Source organism: Salvelinus fontinalis, chromosome 25 (genome assembly GCF_029448725.1).
Source record: "Salvelinus fontinalis isolate EN_2023a chromosome 25, ASM2944872v1, whole genome shotgun sequence".
Lineage (NCBI taxonomy): Eukaryota > Metazoa > Chordata > Actinopteri > Salmoniformes > Salmonidae > Salvelinus > Salvelinus fontinalis.
The window spans coordinates 15,642,512-15,668,024 of record NC_074689.1 but is presented as its reverse complement, the minus strand read 5'-3'; the positions used below and the strand labels follow the sequence as shown (position 1 = coordinate 15,668,024).

At 43.2% G+C, this 25,513-nt stretch overlaps 1 protein-coding gene across 1 annotated transcript; it reads left to right on the top strand.

Moving 5' to 3' along the window:
- The first annotated feature begins 39 nt into the window (after window positions 1-39).
- Window positions 40-23,293, top strand: LOC129822890 (glycogen debranching enzyme-like). Its single transcript, XM_055881390.1, has 31 exons — window positions 40-122; window positions 1,204-1,414; window positions 1,961-2,130; window positions 3,179-3,382; window positions 5,746-5,927; window positions 6,081-6,192; window positions 6,428-6,554; window positions 7,301-7,644; window positions 8,173-8,360; window positions 10,976-11,099; window positions 11,565-11,728; window positions 12,635-12,736; window positions 12,925-13,080; window positions 13,435-13,585; window positions 13,788-13,912; window positions 14,234-14,346; window positions 14,533-14,667; window positions 14,883-15,013; window positions 15,241-15,377; window positions 15,673-15,806; window positions 15,981-16,156; window positions 16,346-16,448; window positions 16,667-16,892; window positions 17,205-17,316; window positions 17,424-17,559; window positions 17,729-17,841; window positions 18,059-18,270; window positions 18,640-18,737; window positions 19,564-19,651; window positions 22,354-22,487; window positions 22,647-23,293. The coding sequence occupies exons 1-31, from the start codon at window positions 41-43 to the stop codon at window positions 22,762-22,764; spliced, it is 4,608 nt and encodes a 1,535-aa protein (XP_055737365.1). The 5' UTR covers window position 40; the 3' UTR covers window positions 22,765-23,293.
- The last annotated feature ends 2,220 nt before the right edge of the window (window positions 23,294-25,513 follow it).

The following is a 25,513-nucleotide window of genomic DNA, read 5'->3' as shown; positions in this document are numbered from 1 at the left end:
ATCCTGCTTGAAAAGGACACCCTAAAAAAGGAACGTCAAAATGGTTCGAAGCAGACAGACCAGAGTACTGTTCCTGAATGACATGGAGCGACTAGAGAGGACTCTGTTCCGACTAGAGCAAGGTATGTAGGCAGGCAATGGCCATTCAAATCCTGGGCAACTTCACATTTGCACTGGCGAATAATGGAAACAAAAAAAAAAACTACTGGGTATAATTTGTGTAACGTTCCAACAGGAATCTGTTTCAAAAACTTCGTAAAGTACAAGGATGCTAACAAACAACGCATACAAAATAGCAGGATCAAATCACCTAGCTAACTAGCTGCAGAATAGGCATCAACTAACCACGTAGATTATTCTTTACGTTTGTCCATAGACTACCAGAGTGAGGACAGACATTTTTCCTAATTAACGTGGTGAGTGAAAAACGTTATTAAATTGCCCACTGCAGTATCTTATTCTTATTCTGCCGCTATACAACTTTGTATGCGTTGTTTGTTGGCAACCTTGTTATTTACGAAGTTTATGGAACAGATTCCTGTTGGAACGTTACACAAATTATACCCACCCCCCAAAAAACTAATGTCTGTAGAAGTCCTGCGAATTATAGACTATTGGAAGTTTGTCATTATTAGACAATTGTTTTTTTTGTAGGGTGTGATTCAGCTCAACATTGCTATCTTGCTTTTATTTTACCCCCAGCAGGGATATTATTCCTGCTGTTGAAAATATAGACATTGAAATGCACATTTAGTTATTGGGGGAGTGGTAGGCTACAGTATGGGCTGAACATTGTTATGCATTTGACACTTGAGTGAAGTAGCCTATCTTGAAATATTCTAGTGAAAAGTTTGCCGCTATAAATAGCAAGGTAAAAGGCCTTGTGTTCTCTCAGTGGCTTAGCTGTACTGTTTGGCGAGATCAATCGCTTGGACGGGCATCACTTCAGACATTGGATTTGTTTTTAAACTGAGTTTTAATGCACATTTGATTGGCAGGACACCATTACAGCTGCCTATGTGTTTTCCAAGTTGACATTTTCACATTAGGCTGTTATTAGTTCACATCAAATCCAGTCATTGTCCAGGGTGAACCTTTTTGATTTCACTGTAGACTCCAGCAGTGCTTTTAGTACATATCCTGCTTGTGTGTTACTTGTTATTATGTAATGATAATGACATACTATTATTATTCTACCATCAGGCTTTGAGCTCCAGTTCCGGTTGGGGCCCACTCTGCAGGGGAGGCATGTGCAGGTCCACACTAACTACCCTGCGGAGGGAGAGAAGTTTGACCGGCTTAAGTTCTGGCCTCTGCACTGGATAAACCCAACAGGGAGAGAGGATGACTCGGACAAGTACTGCAAACTGGACCTGCAGGTGGCAGGGTCCTACCAGTATTACTTTTGTGCTGGGTAAGAAAGCACTGTTTCTTGTTCAGAAGGAGTGTACACACGTCTAGTTATTTGCAGGTGCAGGGTACAAGATAGATTCCCATTCACTGTTCTGTGTGCAGTACTTTCATAGGCATTGAATCAAAATGTTGTACTAGGTATGTGGTGGTGGTAAGCCAGCACTGTTTATGCACTGTTCTTTTTGATTTCTGACATCTAATCATGATGTGTTCGATTGAAAACAAGACATTTGAGTCACAATATAAATTGATGAATCACAGTTAAATCCCTGTCTGTGACCCCAGTCTCCGAGAGTGTCTCAGGGGGAGTGAGATATGCAAGAAACTTATTTCCATGTCATGCCTCACACTTGTACAGGTTACCCACTTGCACATACAGTGAAACAGGACTATATAAGCACCCCATAATAACAAATATTATTAAACAAACCTACAGGTGATTTTGGGGCTCAACCTCAATAGTCAACCCTTTTATCCCATACACGTTATGCTGTTGATTGATCTCGTTGCCTATTGTATTGCCTGATGTGGTCTGTGTGATTCCCAGGACTGAAGAGAAGACTGGTAGTGGCTACATAGTGGTGGACCCAGTGCTGCATGTGGGTGCTGATAACCATGTCCTACCCCTGGACTGTATCGCCATTCAGACATACCTGGCCAAGTGCCTGGGGCCTCTGGACGAATGGCAGGACAGGCTCAGGGTTGCCAAGGAGACCGGTGAGGGGCAGAATGGGATACCATAGCCAGCTGGCCAACAATCAGAAGCATGGCTATTGTCTTCATCAGTATAAATGGGTGTTTCTTCTGCTCAGGTTACGTGGTCAGGAAAAACTCCTGTTCTCAATCATAAGTGTCACACTGTCACATATTTAATTTGGTTTAAATTGCTGAAGTAAAAATTATTTTTTGATAGCACAGCAATTGTTTTTGCTCAATCTTTTACATTTTTTTAATTTTAATTATTTAAAAATGTAAGAAAAATTACCCCATTTTCTCCCCAATTTCGTGGTATCCAATTGGTAGTAGTTACTGTCTTGTCTCATTGCTGCAACTCCCGTACGGACTCGGGAGAGGCGAAGGTCGAGAGCCATGCGTCCTCCGAAACACAACCAAACCAAGCCGCACTGCTTCTTGACACAGCGCACATCCAACCCGGAAGCCAGCCGCACCAATGTGTCGGAGGAAACACCATAAACCTAGCGCCCGGTCCGCCACAGGAGTCGCTAGTGCGCGATGAGACAAGGATATCCCTGCCGGCCAAACCCTCCCTAACCCGGACGACGCTGGGCCAATTGTGCATGAGCCTCTCGGTCGCGGCTGGCTGCGGCAGAGCCTGGGCTCAAAACCAGAATCTCTTGTGGCACAGCTAGCACTGCAATGCATTGCCTTAGACCACTGCGCCACCCGGGAGGCCGTTTTTGCTCATTCTTAATCATGTGCCTGCAGTTCAAAAGTACAGATACTAACAAATACAGAGTTCATCTTTATTGGTTCATTGTGTAGATTGTGCTGTACAAAGAGTTGTGGTTCGGGGGATAATCACACAGTGGTTGAGATCTGTTTGGTTATACTGGTGGTCATTGACCCATTCTAATATCTGCAAAAATATTTGCAGTGTTTGACGTTTCTTAATATCTATCTGTCTGTCCAGACACGCATTGGGTTTATTACAAAACATGTAAGGTACCTATAGCATAATTCTTACTGTGTGTTCATAGATTCACATTTCTTATTCATAAAAATGTTATCTAAACTCTCTCCCTAGGTTATAACATGATCCACTTCACCCCGCTGCAGAAGTTAGGGATGTCTCGCTCCTGCTATTCTCTGGCCGACCAACTGGAGCTCAACCCAGAGTTCTCTCCTGAAGGGAAGAACTACACCTGGATGGATGTGGGCAACCTGGTGGAGAAACTGAAGAAAGAGTGGAATATGGTCTGCATCACTGACGTGGTCTACAACCATACAGGTATTGTTTTAGTATATAGTGCAGTACTATAGTCCCTGCTCAAAAGTAGTTAACTATTAAGGGAATAGGGCATCATTTGGTGCACTCTACACATGAGCATCGGCTCACACTGTCTCGACACAGTAGGATGAATGCATTCCCATTTTGTGAATGGTGGTGTGGTAAGCTGCGTAACATACCGCATGGATACGTAACATACCTATCCATGCTGCCATTTATAGATACAGAGACAGGGGATCTCATCTCTAAGCTCTTCAGAAGATAGTGTTCCATGAAGAGTTATGACTGTGACCTTCTGGGTACTATTCCCAAGCCACAGGGAAGGCTTGCAGGACTGACTGATAGTAAAACATGGGTTAGCAAAGTCTCTTCTCAAATAACCTGGGTTTGATATAATGTATAACTTTGCAGAGGCGATATGTAGTAGCTCCCTTTTTTAAATAGCCTTAATACTCTTCAGAATCTTCAGGGCAGCAGGTGGATTTAGTGTCCAGAATGTTCAGACCTTTGAAAAGGACAAATGCATACTTCACAAGTTTAGAATCCAACACATAACATAAATATTTGCAGTGTGTTATTTTTTTGTGGGTGTTTTACCCCCTTTGTCTCCCCAATTTCGATCTTGTCTCATCGCTGCAACTCCCCACCGGTTTCAGGAGGCGAAGGTCGAGTCATGCGTCCTCTGAAACATGACCCGCCAAATCGCAGTTCTTAATACCCGCCTGCTTAACCCGGAAGGCAGCCGCACCAATGTGTCGGAGGAAACACCTTTCAACTGACGACCGAGGTCAGCCTGCAGGTGCCTGGCCTGCCACAAGAGCGCGATGAGCCTAGTAAAGCCCACCCTGCCAAACCCTCCCCTAACCCGGACGACGCTGGAACAATTGCGCGCCTCCCTTTGGGACTCCCGATCACGGCTGGGGGTCGATCCCGGGATCGACCCCGGGTCTGTAGTGACTAGACCGCTGCACCACTCAGGAAGCTCAATACAAGGTGTTTTTATACAGCAAAACAAACAATGTTACCCAAGAGTCCAGCTTAAAAGGAAATGCATGTATATTTATTGAAATTGTATCATGCAGGGTCATGGTGACTCATGCCCTCCTAGTAGTGTAAAGGCTGTGACAGAGAAACTGGTGCCAGGTTGTAGTGGACTTTGGCATCCACTCAAGTATGGTCAGCAGGACTCCTCCCAAATGCATTAGCCAGTATGTGAAGAAAGAATTGTAACCTTTACATCACGTGTTAATGGACAGAGGAAGATGGTATGTGAACAGCAGGTTATCCTATATTCTTACTAGAGGTACACAATGAAAATACTGATTTAATAACCAAACATGTTCGACTTCTTGTCACCAAACATACATTTGATAAAATCAATGATAACAACCATTGTGATAACACTAACAATACAAATTAATAGAACAATCATGTGCTGGATGTCCATAGCAACGGAAGCACTTGACAATGGCCAGGATTAAAGGTGAAAGTTTAAGCACTTAGTCATAAATTGAAACATAATAATGTCACAGAGAGCGCACAGTCAAACAACCACATTTATTACAATCCAGTATTAGGCAAAAATGTAATCAGAAGCTCAGCTTCACACATTGTGCTGCAGACATGGAGGAGCCATGGTTATCTTTCCACCCCTATCACAAGCACCAATAACGAATGAAGGTGTGAACATGGTGTGGCAGTGTGGCAACATTTTAAACCCCCCTCACTCAGTTGCCTTTGAAGACACAGGATGCATCCCAAATGGCATCATATCCCGTGCACTACTTTCTGGTCAAAAGTAGTGTACTATATAGGAGATGGGGTGCCATTTGGGACACAGCCAGTGTCATGGAGTGATTGGCTGCTTCATTGCAAAGGGGAATACTTCAATCTGACCTTCAATGTGAACAGAGGCTAAATGCTGACTGAGGAAACTGAGACCATGATGCAAGAGCCACAGCTGCCTCTGCAATGTTTGTCCTATGTAAAGGGCAACAGTGTTAGGGTGCACTGCACAACTCCTACCCCTTTAGTGTTTCTAAGTTTATTGATCTCTGGTACTTAAGTACGACCCGCAAATGACCATTCAAGCAATGTTGAATGTGCTCCAAATATGTCTTATTCCATAACATTGGAGAGAATTCCCTACTGGGGTTAGATCCATTCTTCCTCTGTCATTTTAACAACTGTTACCTTATTTCCCTCCTATCTGTGAGTAAGTGGTTGTGGCTGCACCTACCCACTGGGCACACACTGGTTGAATCTACGTTATTTTTGCGTCATTTCAATGAAGCGACGTCTGTGCCCGGTGGGTATGGCTACAACCTAGTAACAGTTAGTAACAGCCCCTTCTCTCTCCCTAGCTGCTAACAGTAGGTGGTTGTGTCTACACCCTGAGTGTGGTTATAATCTGGTGAACTCGCCTCACCTGAAGCCAGCCTGGGTGCTGGACAGGGCTCTGTGGCACCTCACCTGTGACATCGCAGACGGGAAATACAGTGACCATGGTGTTCCTGCTCACATCGAGAATGAACACCAACTCCACGTGAGTTGGTTGGGTTACCCTTCTGTTTTGTACCGTATTGAAATAGGACAATTGTCAATTCAATTAATAAAGAGATATTTTGAGTAACCCTACTTTCAACCCAAATGTCCCTCTTAGGATGAAGTTGGATTGATTGATTGCCTCCTCTTGTAGATGCTGCGAGGTGTCCTGTGGGATGAAATCTACACCAGGACCAAGCTGTGGGAGTTCTACCAGGTGAACGTGGAGAAGGCTGTGGAACAGTTCAGGAAGCTGCTTCAGGCAGGTAAGGGCTACCAACCACTCAGGATTTGTATTTCAGTGTCATTACATTGAATTAGGTTGAATAGGGTGAATTATGTTTTTCATATCTCTTTTGAGCCACCCCAGGAAATCATTTGAAACAAATGATTTGTGTTCCAGATATTGTGCTACCACTGTTGAAGTAGCAATCAGCTCACACTAAACATCTGGTGCACTAATCTTCTTCAGTTTTTTTGTGTTTGATGTTTTCTACCCAGGTGGCAAAGCAGTGAAATTAGAGAATGAGGATAAGAAGCGACTGAGGATCCTCGCGGACCCCCATTGTCGACGCTTCGGTAACACCGTGGACATGACCTCAGCCTTGGAGACCTTCATACCCAATGGGTGGGTCCGCTTTAGGATACTCCATTACAGAGAACACAGAGAGCTAACATTAATAATATGAATGTCTATCTCTCCTGGCTCAAAGTGGAGGAGAGATTAACTTCACTACTACTTGTATTTGTGAGAGGTATTGACATGTTGAATGCACCAAGCTGTCTGTTTGAACTACTGGCACACAGCTCGGGCAACCATGCATACCCCACAAGACATGCCACCAGAGGTCTCTTCACAGTCTCCAAGTCTAAAACAGACTATGGGAGACTCACAGTACTACATAGAGCCATGACTACATGGAACTCTATTCCACATCAAGTAACTCATGCAAGCAGTAAAACTTGATTTAAAAATACACCTTAGGGAACAGCGGGAACTGTGAAGCATCACAAACATAGACACATGCATACGAACACACAATACTATACGCACATGTACACATGGATTTTGGATTGATCACCCTTCTTGTAGTGTATGCTACCTTCTATAAGACAATTACTTTGCTTGTTAACCCATCTTTGCGTCCGCTAAGACACTTTGCAAGGTTGCTTTAAACCCATTTCAGAGGAACAGGAATTCTTTGAAGCATTGATCCCGATTTTGTCTTCAGATGGGATTTGCTTTGTCACCACTGTTGGGTCTACAAATGCTTCGGTGCCACTCATATAGTTACATTTTGCTACACCCGGCATAACATCTGCTAAATATGTGGATGTAACCAATTAAAATGTTATTTTGATTTTGATTTACAGCAATGAGCCCTCATCCATCCAGGAGTGTTGTAACTGGTTGAGGAACAGACTGGAGGAGCTGAATGTGGAGAGCTATAAGGAGATGCACTACCATGAGGAACAGGCCACCAACTGCATTGTGGGAAATGTAGTGTACGAACGCCTTGCAGACCACGGGCCTAAGTTGGGACCTATCACCAGGAACCATCCAGTGGTGTGTGGATATTTCACCTTCCCGTTTGAGGACAACTTGACCTTTGACCAGGAAATGCAGCTGATGAGCCAGACAGACAAAGCGTGTCACTTCCTAGCCCACAACGGCTGGGTGATGTCAGACGACCCACTGAGGAACTTTGCAGAGCCAGGTCAGCTGATAGTTCTGTTCTAACTATTTCTACAGACCGGTCGAGTTAAACAGATAGAATATGCTCAGTATTCACATACTTCTCTTTGAAAAGTTAAGGACCTTGGCTATTTACTGACCACTTGTCGTGAAGAAATGTAGTGCCCGAGTGGCGCAGTGGTCTAAGGCACTGCATCTCAGTCATAGAGACGTCAGCCTGGTTCAAATCCAGGCTGAATCACGATGGTTCGTGACTGGGAGTCCCATAGGGCGGCGCACAATTGGCCCAGCTTCGTCCGGGTTTGGCTGGTGTAGGCCGTCATTGTAAATAAGAATTTGTTTTTAACTGACTTGCCTACTTAAATAAAGGTGAAATAAAAACATTTAATTTATGGTACATTATGATTGTAATATTCATCCTATGCCAGACGATAAAGCGTACTTTTCCTTGAGAAATGTGACTATTTTCTAACATAAGGTTTAGATATCATTGATTTCAACCCGACTAGTGTGATGGTGTGCAACGCCCCTGTGTCCTCCCTGTCTCTAGGCTCTAACGTGTACCTGAGGAGAGAGCTGATCTGCTGGGGAGACAGTGTGAAGCTGCGTTACGGTGAGAAACCAGCGGACTGTCCCTACCTGTGGGCCCACATGAAGAAGTATACAGAGATCACAGCCCAACACTTTGCGGGCGTGCGCTTGGACAACTGTCACTCCACTCCTCTACATGTGGCCGAGGTACAGTATGCTGATCTGACTGTAGATGCACCATTCATAGCTACATATCCTGGTGAATATTTTCAGTGATACTCTTAGGGTGTGTTTGTAAATTCACTTTGGCTATCTAATCCGATTTCAGAGCACTCTTGTGTGAGAGTGCAGAATAACTGATGAATTTACGAACACGCAACACCCGCTGAATATGACCGATGTCAGTAAACGTTGGCATTTTTTTTTTTTGACATTGTTTACATCTGTGAGCTTGTGTGGCCTACCACTTCGCGGTTGAGCCGTTGTTGCTCCTAGACTTTCCACTTAACAGTAACGGCACTTACAGTTGACCGGGGAAGCTCTAGCAGGGCTGAAATTTGACGAACTGACTCGTTGGAAAGGTGGCATCCTATGACGGTGCCATATTGGAAGTCAAAGTACGCTGAGCACGTGATAACTATAAAGCTCCACTCCACATTTAATTCTAAATGTCTACTGCTTGCTTAATCAAATTTTTCAACTAGGCTATAAATATAATGTTGCATTCTATCCATGCTGGCTTTTGCTGGCTACCTGAGACATAAAACAAATAGGTAGGAGGACATTCAGACTACATGAACAAATTGCTGACAATCAGCATAAATGGGTAATGCAAGCACTTTAACTTTTGTGGTTTTTATTCGACACTTGGATTTTGCAAAAAACAAAAAAATTGTTACGTCATTATGTTCAGCTGTTTTTACTGATGCAAGATAGTTAAATGGAAATGCACCCTAGCAGGAAATTGTTGCATCTATACTGAACAAAAATATAAATGCAACATGTAAAGTGTTGGTCCCATGTTTCATGAGCTGTTGCCAGAGAATAGAATGTTCCTTTCTCTAACATAAGCTGCCTCCAACGTCGTTTTAGAGAATTTGGCAGTACGTCCAACCGGCCTCACAACCGCAGACAACGTGTAACCACGCCAGCCCAGGACCTCCACATCCGTCTTCTTCACCTGCGTGATTGTCTGAGACCAGCCCTTTTGCGGGGAAAAACTCATTCTGATTGGCTCCCAGGCCCATGGCTGCACCCCTACCCAGTCATGTGAAATCCATAAATTAGGGCCTAATAAATTTATTTAAATTGACTGATTTCCTTAGATGAACTGTAAATCAGTGAAATTGTTGCATATTGCCTTTATATTTTTGTTCAGAATATTTTCTATATTTTCTAACTTTCTAATGTAGTGGGGGGAAAAAACACTGGACAAGTTCATGGAAACATACAGTAGCTACTATTCTTGGGCTCCCGAGTTGCGCAGTGGTCTAAGGCACTGCATCTCATTGCAAGAGGCATCACTACAGTCCCTGGTTCGATTCTAGGCCCACAATTGGCCCGGGTTTGGCCGGAGTAGTCCGTCATTGTAAATTTGAATTTGTTCTTAACTGACATGCCTAGTTAAATAAAGGTAAAAAAAAAGAACATCTTATTTGTATTGCTCGGGGCAAAGCTTTCTGAAGATATTTTAAAGTTTTCTAGATTCAAAATGGGGTTCCTATAGTCTCAGAAAATGTGATTCTATTGGCTGTTCCTGCCCTTGTGCATTCAGAAAGTATTCAGACCCCTTGACTTTTTTCACATCTTGTTACGTTACAGCCTTATTCTAAAATGAATTAAATTGAATTTCTTTCCTCATCAGTCTACACACAATATCCCATAAGGACAAAGTGAAAACCAGTTTTTTTTTGTTGCGATTTTTGCAAATGTGTATATATCTTTAAAAAAAAACAACGGAAGTACTTTATTTACATAGGTATTCAGTATGTTAAAATAGCTAGTGTCAAATAAATATGTACGTAGTATTCAACAAAACAATTGAGCCCCATGTAGCCCTTAATGTTATTATGTAGGGTATTATGACACTTCATCATGCATATTAAGACTTTATGATTGCTACATGTCACCACTCTAAGTGAAGTTTTACCTTGTGCTCTGTAGGCGATGCTGGCAACAGCCAGGGCGGTCAGACCTAACTTCTATGTGATAGCTGAACTCTTTACGGCCAGCGAGCTGATTGACAATGTGTTTGTAAACCGCCTGGGGATTACCAGTCTGGTCAGAGGTACTGCTACTGCCTTATTGTACTGTAAGACTGTGGGAACTGGACTGATGCATTCTGACTGAGCATGATGCTAAATGTGTGTTCTTTCTTTCCTTCTCTTTCTTTCTTTCTTTCGATAATCTTATTCCACTCTTCTGCCACGGGCTTACTTTGAATCTGACATTTTCATCATACTTATCCTGATCAAATTCTCCTTCATTAATGTATATCTTTACTACCTTTCCCAACACTACTCTCTCCTCCTTTTCCCACCATTAACATCTTGTTGCATGGTAATTGACACTTTGCATGTCCCCCCCCCCCCCCCCCCCCCCTCTGTGGGTTGTTTTTCATATTTTCCCTCTTTCTTGCCTAGCCTATACCCCATTCACACCTCTTGTCTCATATCTAATCTCTCTTTCTAAATCCCCTTCTTTCCTCTGTTCCTCCTATCTTTTCTCATCTCTGTCTGATCCCCCCCCCCCCAACATGCCTTTCCTGCATTGTGTGCCCTGGCTTTGGCCTGTTGTGGTGTGGGTGGCTGTGCTGTGTGTAGTACATGCTGGAGAGAGCTCGCGAGCTGAAGCCTGACCTGTATGTGGTGGCTGAGCTGTTCACGGGCAGCGAGGAGCTGGACAATGTCTTTGTCACTAGACTGGCCATTACCTCCCTCATCAGAGGTAAGAGCCTGGGAAATGTACAAATGGCACATAATCTATAGCCTGTCTGCCAGTCTATTTGTGCAGTCTCGCCAACTCCTTGACAATGAGCAATGGAGTTGACGATCACAAACAGATCTGAGACCAGCCTATATATCTGATAGGAAAATACATGTTTTCTGTTTTGCTTCAACATTTTTCATGGATATGTGTTAGTGAAGTTGGTTATTGGCTTTGTTCATGGTATGAAATACCTTTTTATAAAATATTGATACACAGGAAACTGAATGAATCTGCAATTGATTGTCTCTTGGCTAAAAATGTACCGTTGGTGGTAATATTTGAAGTAAACTGAATTCATTCACTGTTTTAAATCAGCCTGGGTTAATTGTTTTCTTATAAATGACTGCAGTCACCATATTGGCTATAACCATTTGCCTGTTCTACAATAACAATATAATCTGTCTCTCTCTCCGTCTTCCTCAGAGGCTATGAGTGCAGGAGACAGTCATGAGGAGGGCAGGCTGGTCTACAGGTTTGGTGGAGAGCCTGTGGGCTCGTTCGTCCAGCCCAGCCTCAGACCTCTGGTGCCCTCTATCGCCCACGCCATGTTCCTAGATGTTACCCATGACAACGAGTGCCCTGTCCAGGTAGTTTGCAGTATGTAGTTGGGGTTACCCTTGACAAGTCCCCTATTCAGGTAGTGTACAGTATGTTGTTACCCATGACAACGAGTGTCCTAATTAGGTAGTATACAATATGTCACTTGGATTTGTCAACATCCCTATTTATACCGAATTAAAATATTAACACAACATGTAAAGGGTTTGTTTCAGGAACTGACGTAAAAGATCCACATTTTTTCCCATATACACAAAAAGCCTATTTCTCTCAAATTTCGGGCACAAATTTGTTTACATCTCTGTTAGTGAGAATTTCTCCTTTGCCAAGATAATCAATCCACCTGACAGGTGTGGCATATCAAGAAGCTGAATAAACATGATCATTACACAGGTGCACCTTGTGCTGGGGCCACTCAAAAATGTGCAGTTTCATTACACAACACAATGCCACAGATGTCTCAAGTTTTGAGGAAGGATGCAATTGGCATGCTGACTGCAGGAATGTCCACCAGAGATGTTGCCAGATAATTGAATGTTGAGTAAAGTCTTTGCAGATGAGCAGGGACCCTGGGAATTTCTTTTGGTGTTTTTCAGAGTCAGTAGAAAGGCCTCTTTAGTGTCCTAAGTTTTCATAACTGTTACCTTAATTGCCTACCGTCTGTAAGCTGTTAGTTTTTTAACGACCGTTCCACAGGTGCATGTTCATTAATTGTTTATGGCTCATTGAACAAGCATGGGAAACGGTGTTTAAACCCTTTACAATGAAGATCTGTGAAGTTATTTGGATTTTTACAAATTATCTTTGAAAGACAGGGCCCTGAAAATGCGATGTTTCTTTTTTTGCTGAGTTTATGTAGTAGTGTTATTGTTGATCGATGTTGTGACTGTTTGTTGATGGTGTTATTTATTTACTATTCCTCTTCTGTGTTGTAGATTCGCTCTGCGTACGACTCCCTCCCGAGCTCTGCTATCGTCTCCATGGCCAGTTGTGCCACAGGCAGTACTAGAGGATATGACGAGCTGGTCCCTCACCAGGTACAAATAAGGGCCAAGATTATCAAAAGTGTGTGTGTGAGCATGTTGTAAAGTGAGTTCACTTCAAAGACAAAACTGTAAGCTAAAATCTCTTCTATATTTATCTCGTCTATATTGAAACTGCTGACAATGTATGACACGGGCAGTGTTCTACGTTTGATTCCAACTCCCTGTGTGTTCTTGTGCAGATCTCTGTTGTGAAGGAGGAGCGCTTCTATCCGAAGTGGAACTCGGAGGCCAAGCCCTCCTCTGCAGGAGAGGTGAACTCCCAGAGTGGTATCATCGCTGGGAAACTGGCCCTCAACAAGCTGCACCAAGAACTGGCCTCTAAGGGCTTCTCACAGGTTAGAGGGACTTCTAAGATCCACTCTGAGACATGCACTGGGCACATAGCCATGGGTACGGTTGGGAAGCCAGCAAATGTCTTTCGACTATTTTCCCAGATCCAGATTTAGCCTAAACCTGGACTATAAAGCATGCTCAATACAGAATCTCTATGGAAAGTGCTTTCTAGTCCAGGACCAGGCTTATTGAAAATGGCCATCCAGAAACTGGACATGGGGAACTAAACTGAATTCCTCAGGACTTAACCTGAGAGAAGCAGTAACACTTTTGAGGGAATATTGAATTGTAGAGTTGCAGAGTAAGTGCTTCTACTGAAGAACACAACAAAGAAGTGTGTGTGTGTTTTTTTGCAGGTCTATGTGGACCAGGTGGATGAGGACATAGTGGCAGTAACCAGACATTGCCCCAGCACACACCAGTCTGTGGTAGCTGTGTGTCACACTGCCTTCAGGAACCCCAAGACCTATCAATATAGACAGGAGGTTCCCCCCATGTGCATCCCAGGTACAGTACCCCAGTTTCCCTCAATCCTACTCATGGAGAGCCACAGCCAAAATAACAAAAGCCAGAACTACTGTGGCTCTCCAGGAACCAGATTGAGTATCACCGCAGTAAGCTATCTATCACTAATCATCCTGATATCACTTCCTTTAGTAGTTTCTATGAAAACCCAGATCAGGTCAGTGTCAACTGTGTTCTCCTGCAGGTAAAATAGAGGAGGTGGTACTGGAGGCCAGGACCGTGGAGAGGATCGCTGGGTCATACCAGAAAGACCAGAAGAGCATCAATGGTCTGCCTGACCACACATTAGAGATCAGAGAACACATCCAGGTAACACGAGAACAGCACCATGGAATTACAACTTTACACCCTGGTTTAGAATACTAGTTGCAAGCTTATCCCTCTAGTCTATCATTCCCTTCTATTGAAAGAAGTGGGCCAGGATTTGCTCAGGTCGCAGTGTTAGCAATGTTTGTTTTCTTGTTGAATGGTTATCGTAGTCTCATACACACTTGGTAATTTACAGAGTGTAGTGTAGCACAAAACAGGTTTTGTTCTCGGGTCACTTCAGTCTAACCACCTGTATATGAATTCTACTTAATTTGTAAGACACTGTTGGTGTGAACACTTTCTACTCCAACTGTCTTGCAGCTACATGACAGCAAGATTGTGAAACAGGATGATGTCATGTGTAAGGGCTGCAGTGAATTTGTCCAGGAGATTGAATTCGAACACCTTAGCCCTGGTAGTGTGATAGTGTTCAGGTAAGAATACACTGTCCTATTGAGGTCATTTCAGGTGCTGTATATATCAAGTGTCTAGCAGTAGGAGTCTACTGTGTGTCCATACCATATGCATTTATGATCGGAAAAAACAAAACTGACCCTAAATCAGCACTCCTACTCTGAGTCATGCCTTACGAGTCTGTAACCCGTGTTCTTTGTCCCCAGGGTGAGTCTGGACCCCAAGTCCCAGGAGCTGGTGGGGGTTCTGAGGAGACACCTCGTCCAGTTCAGTGACCATTACAAGACGGGCAGTATGCCTGACCACAACGCCCCAGCCATACTCACTACTCCGCTGGCAGCGTACGTATACTCTAATTCTTTCACTTGGTAAATTGATGGTTCCTTTTGTATAGAATCTCAGCCCATATCTCTGCTAATATCTGACCCATGCATTGCAACATAAGACATGTTAACTAATTAAGCAACTGCTGTAAGACTTTTTCATAGGCTGTCTTCCACTGGTAAATGTTAATCCAGCCTACTGTTAATCTTCCTACCTGTCTGCTCCCTCCCAGTATTATGTCCAAGGTGACCCTGGCGGACATGAACGTGTTGCTGTTCCGTTGTGACGCTGAAGAGCAGGAGGACGGTGGAGGCTGCTACAACATCCCTTCCTGGATGAGTCTCAAGTACGGAGGCCTGCAAGGTACAAAACAAGGGGGGGGGGGGGGGGTCATGACTCCCAGGAAAATCATGACTCCTATTGCAGTGTTAACTGTTTTGTGCCAGGAACTGTAAAACTATGATCTTCCATTTACCAGTCGGGACCACCAAGCTACCCTTCCTCCTTTTAGGGACTAATTACATTAAAATTGATATGTATGCATGATGAGTTTGTTTGTCAGATGTAGTAACCTCTTTTGACACTCACAGGTCTGATGTCGGTGATGGGGGACATTCGTCCCAAAAACGACCTGGGACACCCCTTCTGTGACAACCTGAGACAGGGAGATTGGATGATCGACTACGTCAGCAACCGGCTGGTCATCAAGGGAGGAGCACTGGGCGAGGTAAGACATGACAAATCTCTCAAAAGTAGTGCACTACTGTTCATAGGGAGTAGGCTGCTATTTGGCACTCAGATCTGGTCAAGATAATGTCTGTTCCTTTGGGTCCACTCAAATGTTTTTGAGAGCCATGGTGATTCTTCAATTGGAACTTTACAGATCCTTACCAAGCCTTACCACTCATAGACTCAGCATCATTGTTGTATTGCATTGATTATGTCTATTTAGCCTGCTAACTGGCCATAGACGCACACAGTTTTGCCGTTTTTAATTGATATGTCTCTTGTTGTCCCTTCAGGTAGGCAAGTGGTTCCAGGCGATGTTTATCTATCTGAAGCGCGTCCCTCGCTACCTGGTGCCATGCTACTTCGACTCCATCATTGTTGGGGCTTATACCACCGCCTTGGATATTGTGTTCCATAAAATGTCAAAGTAGGTTGAATAACAACCAGCTATTCATAAATGAAATGGAAACATCTGAATTTGTAGTATTTAAAAAAAAAAAAAAATAATAATGTTCTGAATGAAATATGAAACTTGTAATCATTCCTGAAACTTCTAAATTCAGCTTGTCATCTCTGTGTGTTTGTCCTCTGGTTCTCTAAGCTTCATCCAGACAGGTTCCACCCTGGTGAAGCAGTTAGCTCTGGGCTCAGTACAGATGTGTGGAGTGGGCCTGCACCCCGCCCTTCCCCCCCTGGCACCCACGCTGAGTGACGTGCCCTACCGTCTCAATGGCGTTACCAACGAGAAAGAGCAGTGCTGTGTGTCACTGGCTGCAGGTAAGGCATTTCATTAAATTCAATACAATTTTATTCTGGGCAATCCCTACTGGGGAACAGCCAGTCAGTCTATAATCTTACAGACATACAGATACATCCACACACTTTAGCTCCCTCTCTTTTTATTTTTCTCTCTGTCTGTCTCTGTGTGTTACCAGTTGGCTAATGGTTGTCTGTCTGATGTCACAGGTCTACCTCATTTTGCGGCTGGGATGGTCCGTTGCTGGGGCCGGGACACATTCATGGCACTGCGAGGTCTGATGCTGGTGACCGGAAGACACCTGGAGGCCAGGTACGTGTCACATTCTCCAGTAGAACATCAGTGTCCTATCTGATGAATGGGTATATATTTCAATTAAAGTATGGCAAAAAAAGTAACAAACTCCAGTACACCTGTGGTCTTGGATGCTGTCAAACAATTGAATGGATTTCACACCAGTGTTTTGTTTGACCTTTGACCATCAGAGTTATAAAGATGAATCCTTGAATTTCTGTCACTGTTTTCCATAGAAACATAATCCTGGCGTTCGCTGGCACCCTGAGGTATGGCCTGATCCCCAACCTGCTGGGACAGGGGACTGGCGCCCGCTATAACTGCCGTGACGCAGTATGGTGGTGGCTGCAGTGCATCCAGGACTACTGCAACATGGTGCCTGACGGAGTCAACATCCTCATGTGCCCTGTGTCAAGGATGTACCCCAGCAATGTGTCCCAGCCACAGCCCGTTGGAGCCTGGGTGGGTACACACAAACTCACACACACACAATCCACAGCCCGCCCGCGCATAGGTAAGGGGCATGGTGGTCTCGCTTCGTCACCGCAAGACTTTGAGTCTGGCTCATGAGACTAGGGCATGTCGGGGGTCAAACAGCTTGGTTATAGCAGCCTATTGAGATGTCATACTCTGTGTAGATCTGACGATACAGTCCAAAAAAATGTGCTTATTGTTAGAAGTTCAAACAAGCACTTTTAGACAGGACCGTTAGTAATTTAGTCATTCCTTAATGTCTGCCCATATTAAATTGTTTCTGTGATGTTAACTCTGCAGATCCAGCCCCTGTATGATGTCATTCATGAGGCGATGACGTGCCATATGCAGGGGACGAAGTTCAGGGAGAGGAACGCTGGACCACAGATAGATCGCAACATGACCGATGAAGGCAAGATAAACACGCACACACACTTTACACACACATGCCCATCTAGAGGCGTGGTTGATCAGCTATTTACGTGTTTTATCATACCGATTTTTGTCTTTCCCTACCAGGGTTTAATGTTGAGGCCAAGGTGAATGAAGACACTGGGTTTGTCTATGGAGGAAATCGTTTCAACTGCGGGACATGGATGGACAAGATGGGAGAGAGTGACAAGGCTCATAACAAAGGAATCCCAGCTACACCTAGGTACTGTTTTTCTCTCCTTTGGTAAAGAGTTGCTTGACTTCACTCAGTCTAGGACAAGCCTACATATCCATAATAATCTATTGTTGTATGTGCAGTGCTTGTTCTTTTTTCCCCCTTGAGTTAAGTGTTTTCACAAGGGTGTGCATGTTTGTGCCTGCGTGTCTTCCAGGGATGGCTCTGCAGTGGAGATAGTGGGTCTCTGTAAGTCCACAGTGCGCTGGTTAGTGGACCTTCATACGCACGGCTTCTTCCCTTACGCAACCCTCACCATCCTTAGTGATGGTACGTTCTGGAATAAACCCAAATCTTCATGTTTTTCCCAGCTTTCTCCAATCCTCAAATGTAATATTTTTTGACCACGATGACAATTGGGATACTACTACTTAGTAATTTCAGATGTTGAAATCTGTATTTTAAACAATAACCTCACTAGAATTGTAAAATGGCTGTATTTGTTTTCTTCTCCGTAGTGAAGCTAGACATATCTGTTCTCTTCTAGGTCGTAACATCTCTGTGCCCTATGAAGAGTGGAACAGAAAGATCCAGGAGAACTTTGAGAAGATGTTTTACGTGTCTCACAACCTTCAGGACCCCAATGAGAAACACCCAGACCTGGTGCACAAGAGAGGCATCTACAAGGACAGCTATGGGGCCTCCAGTCCCTGGTGTGACTACCAGCTCAGGCCTAACTTTGCTATCGCCATGGTGGTGGTAAGCACTGTTCCTTTTAACTGCCTCATTAGCCTTGTAACTAATGTCCTAGCGTCCTGTCCAAGGAATGGACAACATCAAACTGCCTCATGCTAAAGAAACAGGAAGATAGGCCCCAACTATATGGGCCATTCTGGCACTGATGAGGCTAACCTACTTACCTCATCGGTGTTGTAAAGACTAGGCTAGTCAGTGCTCTGGTTAACCCTAACCCTCTCAATGTGGGTGTACTGAGGTTACCAATGTATTTGTGCTGAACATTATTTGAGTCTTGCAAACCAATTTACAAAGATGTATCACTTTTACAAGTTGTCGTCTTCGGTCAAGTATCTCAGCTCTGTGTGTACCTTCTCTCTCTGTGTTCTCCAGGCTCCAGAGCTGTTCACAGTGGAAAGGGCCTGGGAGGCACTAGAGATGGCAGAGAAGAAGCTGCTCGGCCCCCTGGGAATGAAGACGTTAGATCCAGAGTGAGTGGGATGCTTCATCCATACCCTCATTTACAGTAACACATTCACTCTGTTGCTTTATTTAGACAGATCGGAACTGCAGAGAGGGTAGAGGACAGATAAAGAGGATCAACAGTTACGAAATTGGTGGCGTATCATGGATTCGCTCCGAAGTAGTCTGGAGACCTACTAGACTAGAACAATGGTGTATAGAAACCCTGGATTTCTGATGCTATGTATTGGCCAATGAGAGGCTTTGAAGCCACCGCCCACCGCATTGATACTCCTCACAAGGAGCAGTCCTCCGTAGGAAAGAATGGTATTCTATAGTATTCCAAATAATTATTTCATGGACAAAATGACATGTATTTAAGAATGCATTTGTTGTAGTGGGGACATGCAGTAACGGTAGTACTCTCAAAAAATACACCTTTAAGGTAAATGTTTTATTTATCTTTTTTATGTTCAGTTCACATAATTTTAAAGTATTTATTAAGGTGTCTGTAATATATTTAGCAAAAATGAATGTAGACATTAGCAAATACATTTTTATAGCTTCTCAAATCTTTTTTTCAGTGGTGGAAGATTAGAAAAATGGTTGTGCAGGGCTTCAAAAGAGCGCCCCCTGTCCGTCATGTAGGGTTTACACACATTAGACTAGACCAGGTTTTCCCAAACTCTGTAGTGTTAGGGGAAAAAACAAAACGTGCACCCCTTGTGGTCCCGAGGACTGAGTTTGGGAAAAGCTGGACAAGACCCAGTTCTGGCACCACAGTCATTCTTTATTTCATTCTTGTCCTCCTTGTCCCACAGTTAACATTTTCTCTCTTTCTTTCCCCTCATAAAGTGACATGAAGTACTGTGGTGTCTACGATAATGCTCTGGATAGTGAGAATTTCAATGTTGCTAAGGGCTTCAACTACCATCAAGGACCTGTAAGTACATTTATTGCGGCCCACATAAACATTAGTCAGTAGACAGGAACTTAATGGTGATTGTATGGTACCTATATGGTAACCATTATGGCAGCATTTCCCAAACTAGGGTTCGTGTTCCCATGTGGGGTCGACTGATTTGAAAATGAGGTCGCCAGAGAAACTTGATTCATAGAACCGCGGTTACGTGAGTAACATCTGCTAAATGCTGTTGTGACAAACAGAATGGTTTCTGTTTTCTTCCTACAAATTTAGCTCTAACTTTTGAACGGTTGGAGCTATATGCTGTTATGACCACATTCCTGAAAGCTTAGACTCTCATGAATATGGACGTTCTGTATTCCTCCACGATCCTCAGAAGCCACGCAGGACTCGTTAGTGGACAGGACCAGGCACCAAATCAAACTGGGTAAAAAAGAACGTTGAAAGCAATGATGACAGGGATTGACATTAAGGTCTGAAAGGCACTTGCCCATCGTGCAAGACAAGAGAATTTTGGGGTTTCCCGAAAATTATGATCAATTGCCCGAAAATTAAAATTAGACATGACCAGTGGAAGCAAAAATAGCCCCATAGCATCAAATATCCACCATATTTTACAGTATATATTCTGCATATGCTTCTGTTTTTCAACACCAAACCCACCACTGCGTGGCCAAAGAGCTCTATTTTCATGTCATCTGACCATAGCACCGGTTCCAATCCAAGTGCCAATGCCGTTTATCAAACTCCAGGCGGCGCTATGGTCAGATGACATGAAGAAAAAAGCTCTTTGACTACACGCACACCAGTTGTGTGTTTGGCGTCTCAAAAAGGAAGCATATACAGAAAAGTACCTCAAACCTACAGTAAAATATGGTGGTGCATCATTGATGTTATGGGGCTATTTTGCTTCCACTGGTCCTGTGGCCCTTGTTAAAGTCAACAGCATCATGAACTTTACCAGGAGATTTGAGCCAAAAAACCTGGTTTCCTCTGCCAGGAGGCTGACACTTGGCCACATGTGGATCTTCCAGCAAGACCATAACCTCAAGCACACATCAAAATCCACAAAGCAATTGTTAATTGACCACAAAATCAACATTTTGCAATGGCCATCTCAGTCTCTGGACTTGAACCCCATTGAAGATGGTGGTCCATAAGAGCAGATCAAGGATATGGAAAGATTTTGTATGGAGAAATGGTCTAAGATCCCTCCCAATGTGTTCTCCAGCTCCTAAAACGTTTTCGGAAAAGGCTCAGTGTTGCTATCCTCGCAAGGGGAGGGTGCTGGAGTATTAAACTATTTTTTTAGATTTTGTTTTATTACTTGTTGAAGAAAATCTCTTTCTCTGAGCAATTGTATTAGTATGACATAATATAAGGGGGAACCAAGAAGATCAGTACTGGAATTATTTGTATTTTGGTTGTTGTCAGTAAAATAATTCTCACTGCAGGCTGACTGCCATGAATTCCATAAATTATCTGTCGATGGGGAGGAACCAGAAAGATCAGTTTTAGGCTACTAGAATTATTTATTTATACAAAAAACTCAATCACCTGCCGAATGGTGCGACCTCAAAGCAGGCTTAATTTATGTGACTGCTCAGTTCACTTGCTTCAGGCAATAGGTCAACCCTTAATGTCAATACCTGGATGTTCTTTTCTACACAGAAAGTCATCAGGTCGACACTGGAAAGTGATGTTTTAAACCATAAAATTATGGAAGCGGGGTACAGAAGAAATCTTTCCCTATTGAAAGCAGTTCAGACAAGCCTGAATTCAGGCGATAATGACAAAAAATTTAAAGTTTTTGTATTGTAACTGGATAATAGCTCCTGTTTAAATGTTGTGAATTATATATATTCATGTCATAGTCACCAGTAAACTCTATTCAACTCAAAAGTTACTTGAATGCTAACGATGGCTAGCTATTCTACCAGTCTGTCTTAATGAGTGTTAGCATGCTAATAGCACACCATGTACACAAAAATTTATATTTTTAAGGGGTATGCAGTAGGTTGATAATGATATCACCAGAGTATGTTGTATCAGACATTTCAAATAATGTCAAACTAATGAGAACAGAGTGATGGTATTTCATTTTAAGAGAATTAACCAGTTTTAGCAAGGCAACGTTGGGGCTAATTTGAATGGGCTCCAACAGCAGATTTAGGGGATTTTTACATCCATCCCAGTACAACCCACGTGACTGCAGTGAAACATCACTCTGTGAGGGCTCCTAAACAACTTGCCTGATGATCTTTTGAATTTCCCAATACGTTTCTGATGCATTTTAGCCACTTCAAGCCGTACTTCCTTCAGATTAAAATTCTTTCAACGTAATCTGACTGATTTATAATAGACTGTCAAGGCCCCAAATAAAACAGTTACATTGGCTGCTGATTGCATCACTGTTTTTGCATGGTGGGGTCGCACTTTTTTATATTTTTTTAATATATATATATATATATATATATATATATATAAGGTTTTTACATTTCACCTTTTTATTTAACTAGGCAAGTCCATTAAGAACAAATTCTTATTTACAATGACGTCCTACACCGGCCAAATCCGGACAACGCTGGGCCAATTGTGCACCGCCCTATGGGACTCCTAATCCCGGCCGGTTGTGATACAACCTGGATGGGGCCATGGGCCAATAAAGTTTGTGAGCCCCTGTACTATGGTAACCATAAGTGTGTGTTTCCCTCTCCTAGGAGTGGCTCTGGCCAGTCGGCTATTTCCTACGGGCCAAACTGTACTTTGCCAAGAAGATGGGGCCAGAGATATACGACAAGACTGTGTTCCTGGTGAAGAATGTCCTCTCTAGGCATAACATCCACTTCGAGAGGTAAGACACAAGCACAAAGACTTGTTAGGTGACTTCAAATACTATAATGTTCTCAATTGTTTTAACAATTCAGGTGAAAGACTTTTAAATTGTTTCACTCAATTGATATGATTGATTATAAGTGTCACATAATCAATATTGTCTTTTATCACCCACCAGATCGTCTTGGAAGGGTCTACCTGAGCTGACTAATGAGAATGGCCAGTACTGTCCCTTCAGCTGTGAGACTCAGGCCTGGTCTATCGCCACCATACTGGAGGTTCTGCATGATCTGTAGATGGAGAACATCTTATTTTCTTTTGCAGTTTTCAAAAATATTTCCTTTATGCAGTCCTTTTAACCATTATCACATACCATAGCTAGAACAATGTGGCTATCTCTACAAATCTGCCTTAAACAACATAAACCCCTAAACCTCTTTGTTACATGTTGATATAATGTCAATGTATGTTTTCATAAATGTGGATTGCATGTTCATTGTAGTCAGTACTTATTTAATTGCTTTCAAATCGGTTAGACTATTCAGTACATTCAGAAGTACTTTTTTCTTAATTCTGCATTCTCATTGCTGCAGGGGTGAATTGTCCCTTCTTACAGTTCTAAATGCTGTCTTATATATATATATTATTTTGTCCTGGTGACTGATGAGATGTTAAACTGTGAATCAGAAATATGAATCAGATCCACCACAAGAATATTCTTCACATGCTACACCACCATAATAAAATAAAAAATACCAATTCACATTTTTGTTCCAGTCCAAATTTGTGTGGATCACACCAGTAGAAATAAATCATATGAAGTAATCCTGTCTTGCTCTTTTGTGCATTGTCATGATTCACCCCCTCTTTTCTGCAAAGTCATGGTTCACTTATCCCCTATTACTGGAAGACCTCACCCCCTACGGATTCTTACTGTACATACTGGAAGTGGCACTGCCCAAAGTACTGACATTTTTCCCAATTAGCTGTGTAGAAACAAAGGAGACTCAACCAACAGCACAGTTTCAGTGCCACTCACATCCTGGCTTTCTCAATGATCCTGTCAATATTAATCATTACAGAAAGGAAAACACTCTTGTATAACTCCAGTCATCCTCCTTGGTACCTTTGTCATAGATTGGTGGTAAATTGTATTCAGGCATTTCAGTGAAATTATTATAATGTTCTACCTATTGCTGGGAATAGCAGGGGACCCACTTGGCACAGATGTCAGTTCAACGTCTAGTTTCGATTTACATTTGGTTGAGTTGTCAACTTACATATATTCAAACAAAAATATCATCCTGTCATTGGATTTTGGTTATTTATTTAATAAATTACGTGAAACAACGTTGATTCAAACAGTTTTTGCCATATAAAGTTCCATCTTCTGTGGACAGTTTGTCTTTCTAAAGCCTCGGCTCCAGGCTTCGCTCACGTTGTCTTTATTGCCACTAATGGGAAGGGTGGGTGTTTCAGCACATACAGTGCATTCGCAAAGTATTCAGACCCCTTTTTTCCACATTTTGTTACGTTACAGCCTTATTCAAAAATTGATTCAACTGTTTATTTTCCTCATCAATCTACACACAATACCCCATAATGACACAGCAAAAACTGAAATCACATTTACATAAGTATTCAGACCCTTTACTCAGTACTTCGTTGAAGCACCTTTTGCAGCGATTACAGCCTCGAGTCTTCTTGGGTATGACGCTACAAGCTTGGCACACCAGTTTTTGGGGAGTTTCTCCCATTCCTCTCTGTAGATCCTCTCAAGCTCTGTCAGGTTGGATGGAGAGTGTTGCTGCACAGCTATTTTCAGGTCTTCCCAGAGATGTTCGATCGGTTTCAAGTCCGGGCTCTGGCTGGGCCACTCAAGGACATTCAGAGACTTGTCCCAAAGACACTCCTGCATTGTCTTGGCTGTGTGCTTAGGGTCGTTGTCCTGTTGGAAGGTGAACCTTCGCCCCAGTCTGAGGTCCTGAGCTCTCTGGAGCAGGTTTTCATCGAGGATCTCTCTATACTTTGCTCCGTTCATCTTTGCTTCGATCCTGACTAGTCTCCCAGTCCCTACCGCTGAAAAACATCCCCACAGCAAGATGCTGTCACCACCTTGCTTCACCGTGGGAATGTTGCCACGTTTCCTTCAGACGTGACGCTTTGGCATTCAGCCAGTCCAAAGAGTTCAATCTTGGTTTCATCAGACCAGAGAATCTCGTTTTTGCCTTTTACTGAGGAGTGGCTTCCGTCTGGCCACTCTACCATAAGGGCCTGATTGTGGGAGTGCTGCGGAGATGGTTGTCCTTCTGGAACGTTCTCCCTGTTCCACAGAGGAACTCTAGACCTCTGTCAGAGTGACCATCGAGTTCTTGGTCACCTCCCTGACCAAGGCCCTTCTCCCCCGATTGCTCAGTTTGGTCAGGCAGCCAGCTCTAGGAAGAGTCTTGGTGGTTCCAAACTGTACTTGGGGACCTTCAATACTGCAGAAATGTTTTGGTATCCTTCCCCAGATCTGTGCCTCGACACAGTCCTGTCTCGGACCTCTACGGACAATTTCTTCGACCTCGTGGCTTGATTTTTGCTCAAACAGGCACTGTCAACTGTGGGACCTTATGTGTGTACCTTTCCAATCAATTTAATTTACCACAGGTGGACTCCAAGTTGTTGTAGAAACATCTCAAGGATGATCAATGGAAACAGGATGCACCTGAGCTCAATTTTCGAGTCTCATAGCAAAGGGTCTGAATACTTACATAAGGTATTACTGTTTTATTTTTAATACTTATGCACACATTTCTAAAAGTCTGTTTTTGCCTTGTCATGGGGTATTGTGTGTAGATTGATGAGGTAATGTTTGTATTTAAACAATTTTAGAATAAGGCTGTAGCATAACAAAATGTGGAAAAAGTCAAGGGGTCTGAATACTTTCCGACGGCACTGTATGTCCTAGGGAGAATCTCAATTGCATACTCCTCACGCGCTCTCCCCTTTCCTCCTCAAAACACATTGGATGAGAACGCAAGAGGTCCCTCCCCTCTGACC

What these genes read in the sequence shown, in the direction of transcription:
- LOC129822890 (XM_055881390.1), top strand. Translation starts at nt 41, where the DNA reads ATGGTTCGAAGCAGACAGACCAGAGTACTGTTCCTGAATGACATGGAG. An exon ending in CAGGAAGCTGCTTCAGGCAG is followed by an intron (nt 6,193 to 6,427) that starts GTAAGGGCTACC and finishes TTTTCTACCCAG; the next exon opens with GTGGCAAAGCAGTGAAATTA. An exon ending in CTGTGTGTCACTGGCTGCAG is followed by an intron (nt 16,157 to 16,345) that starts GTAAGGCATTTC and finishes CTGATGTCACAG; the next exon opens with GTCTACCTCATTTTGCGGCT.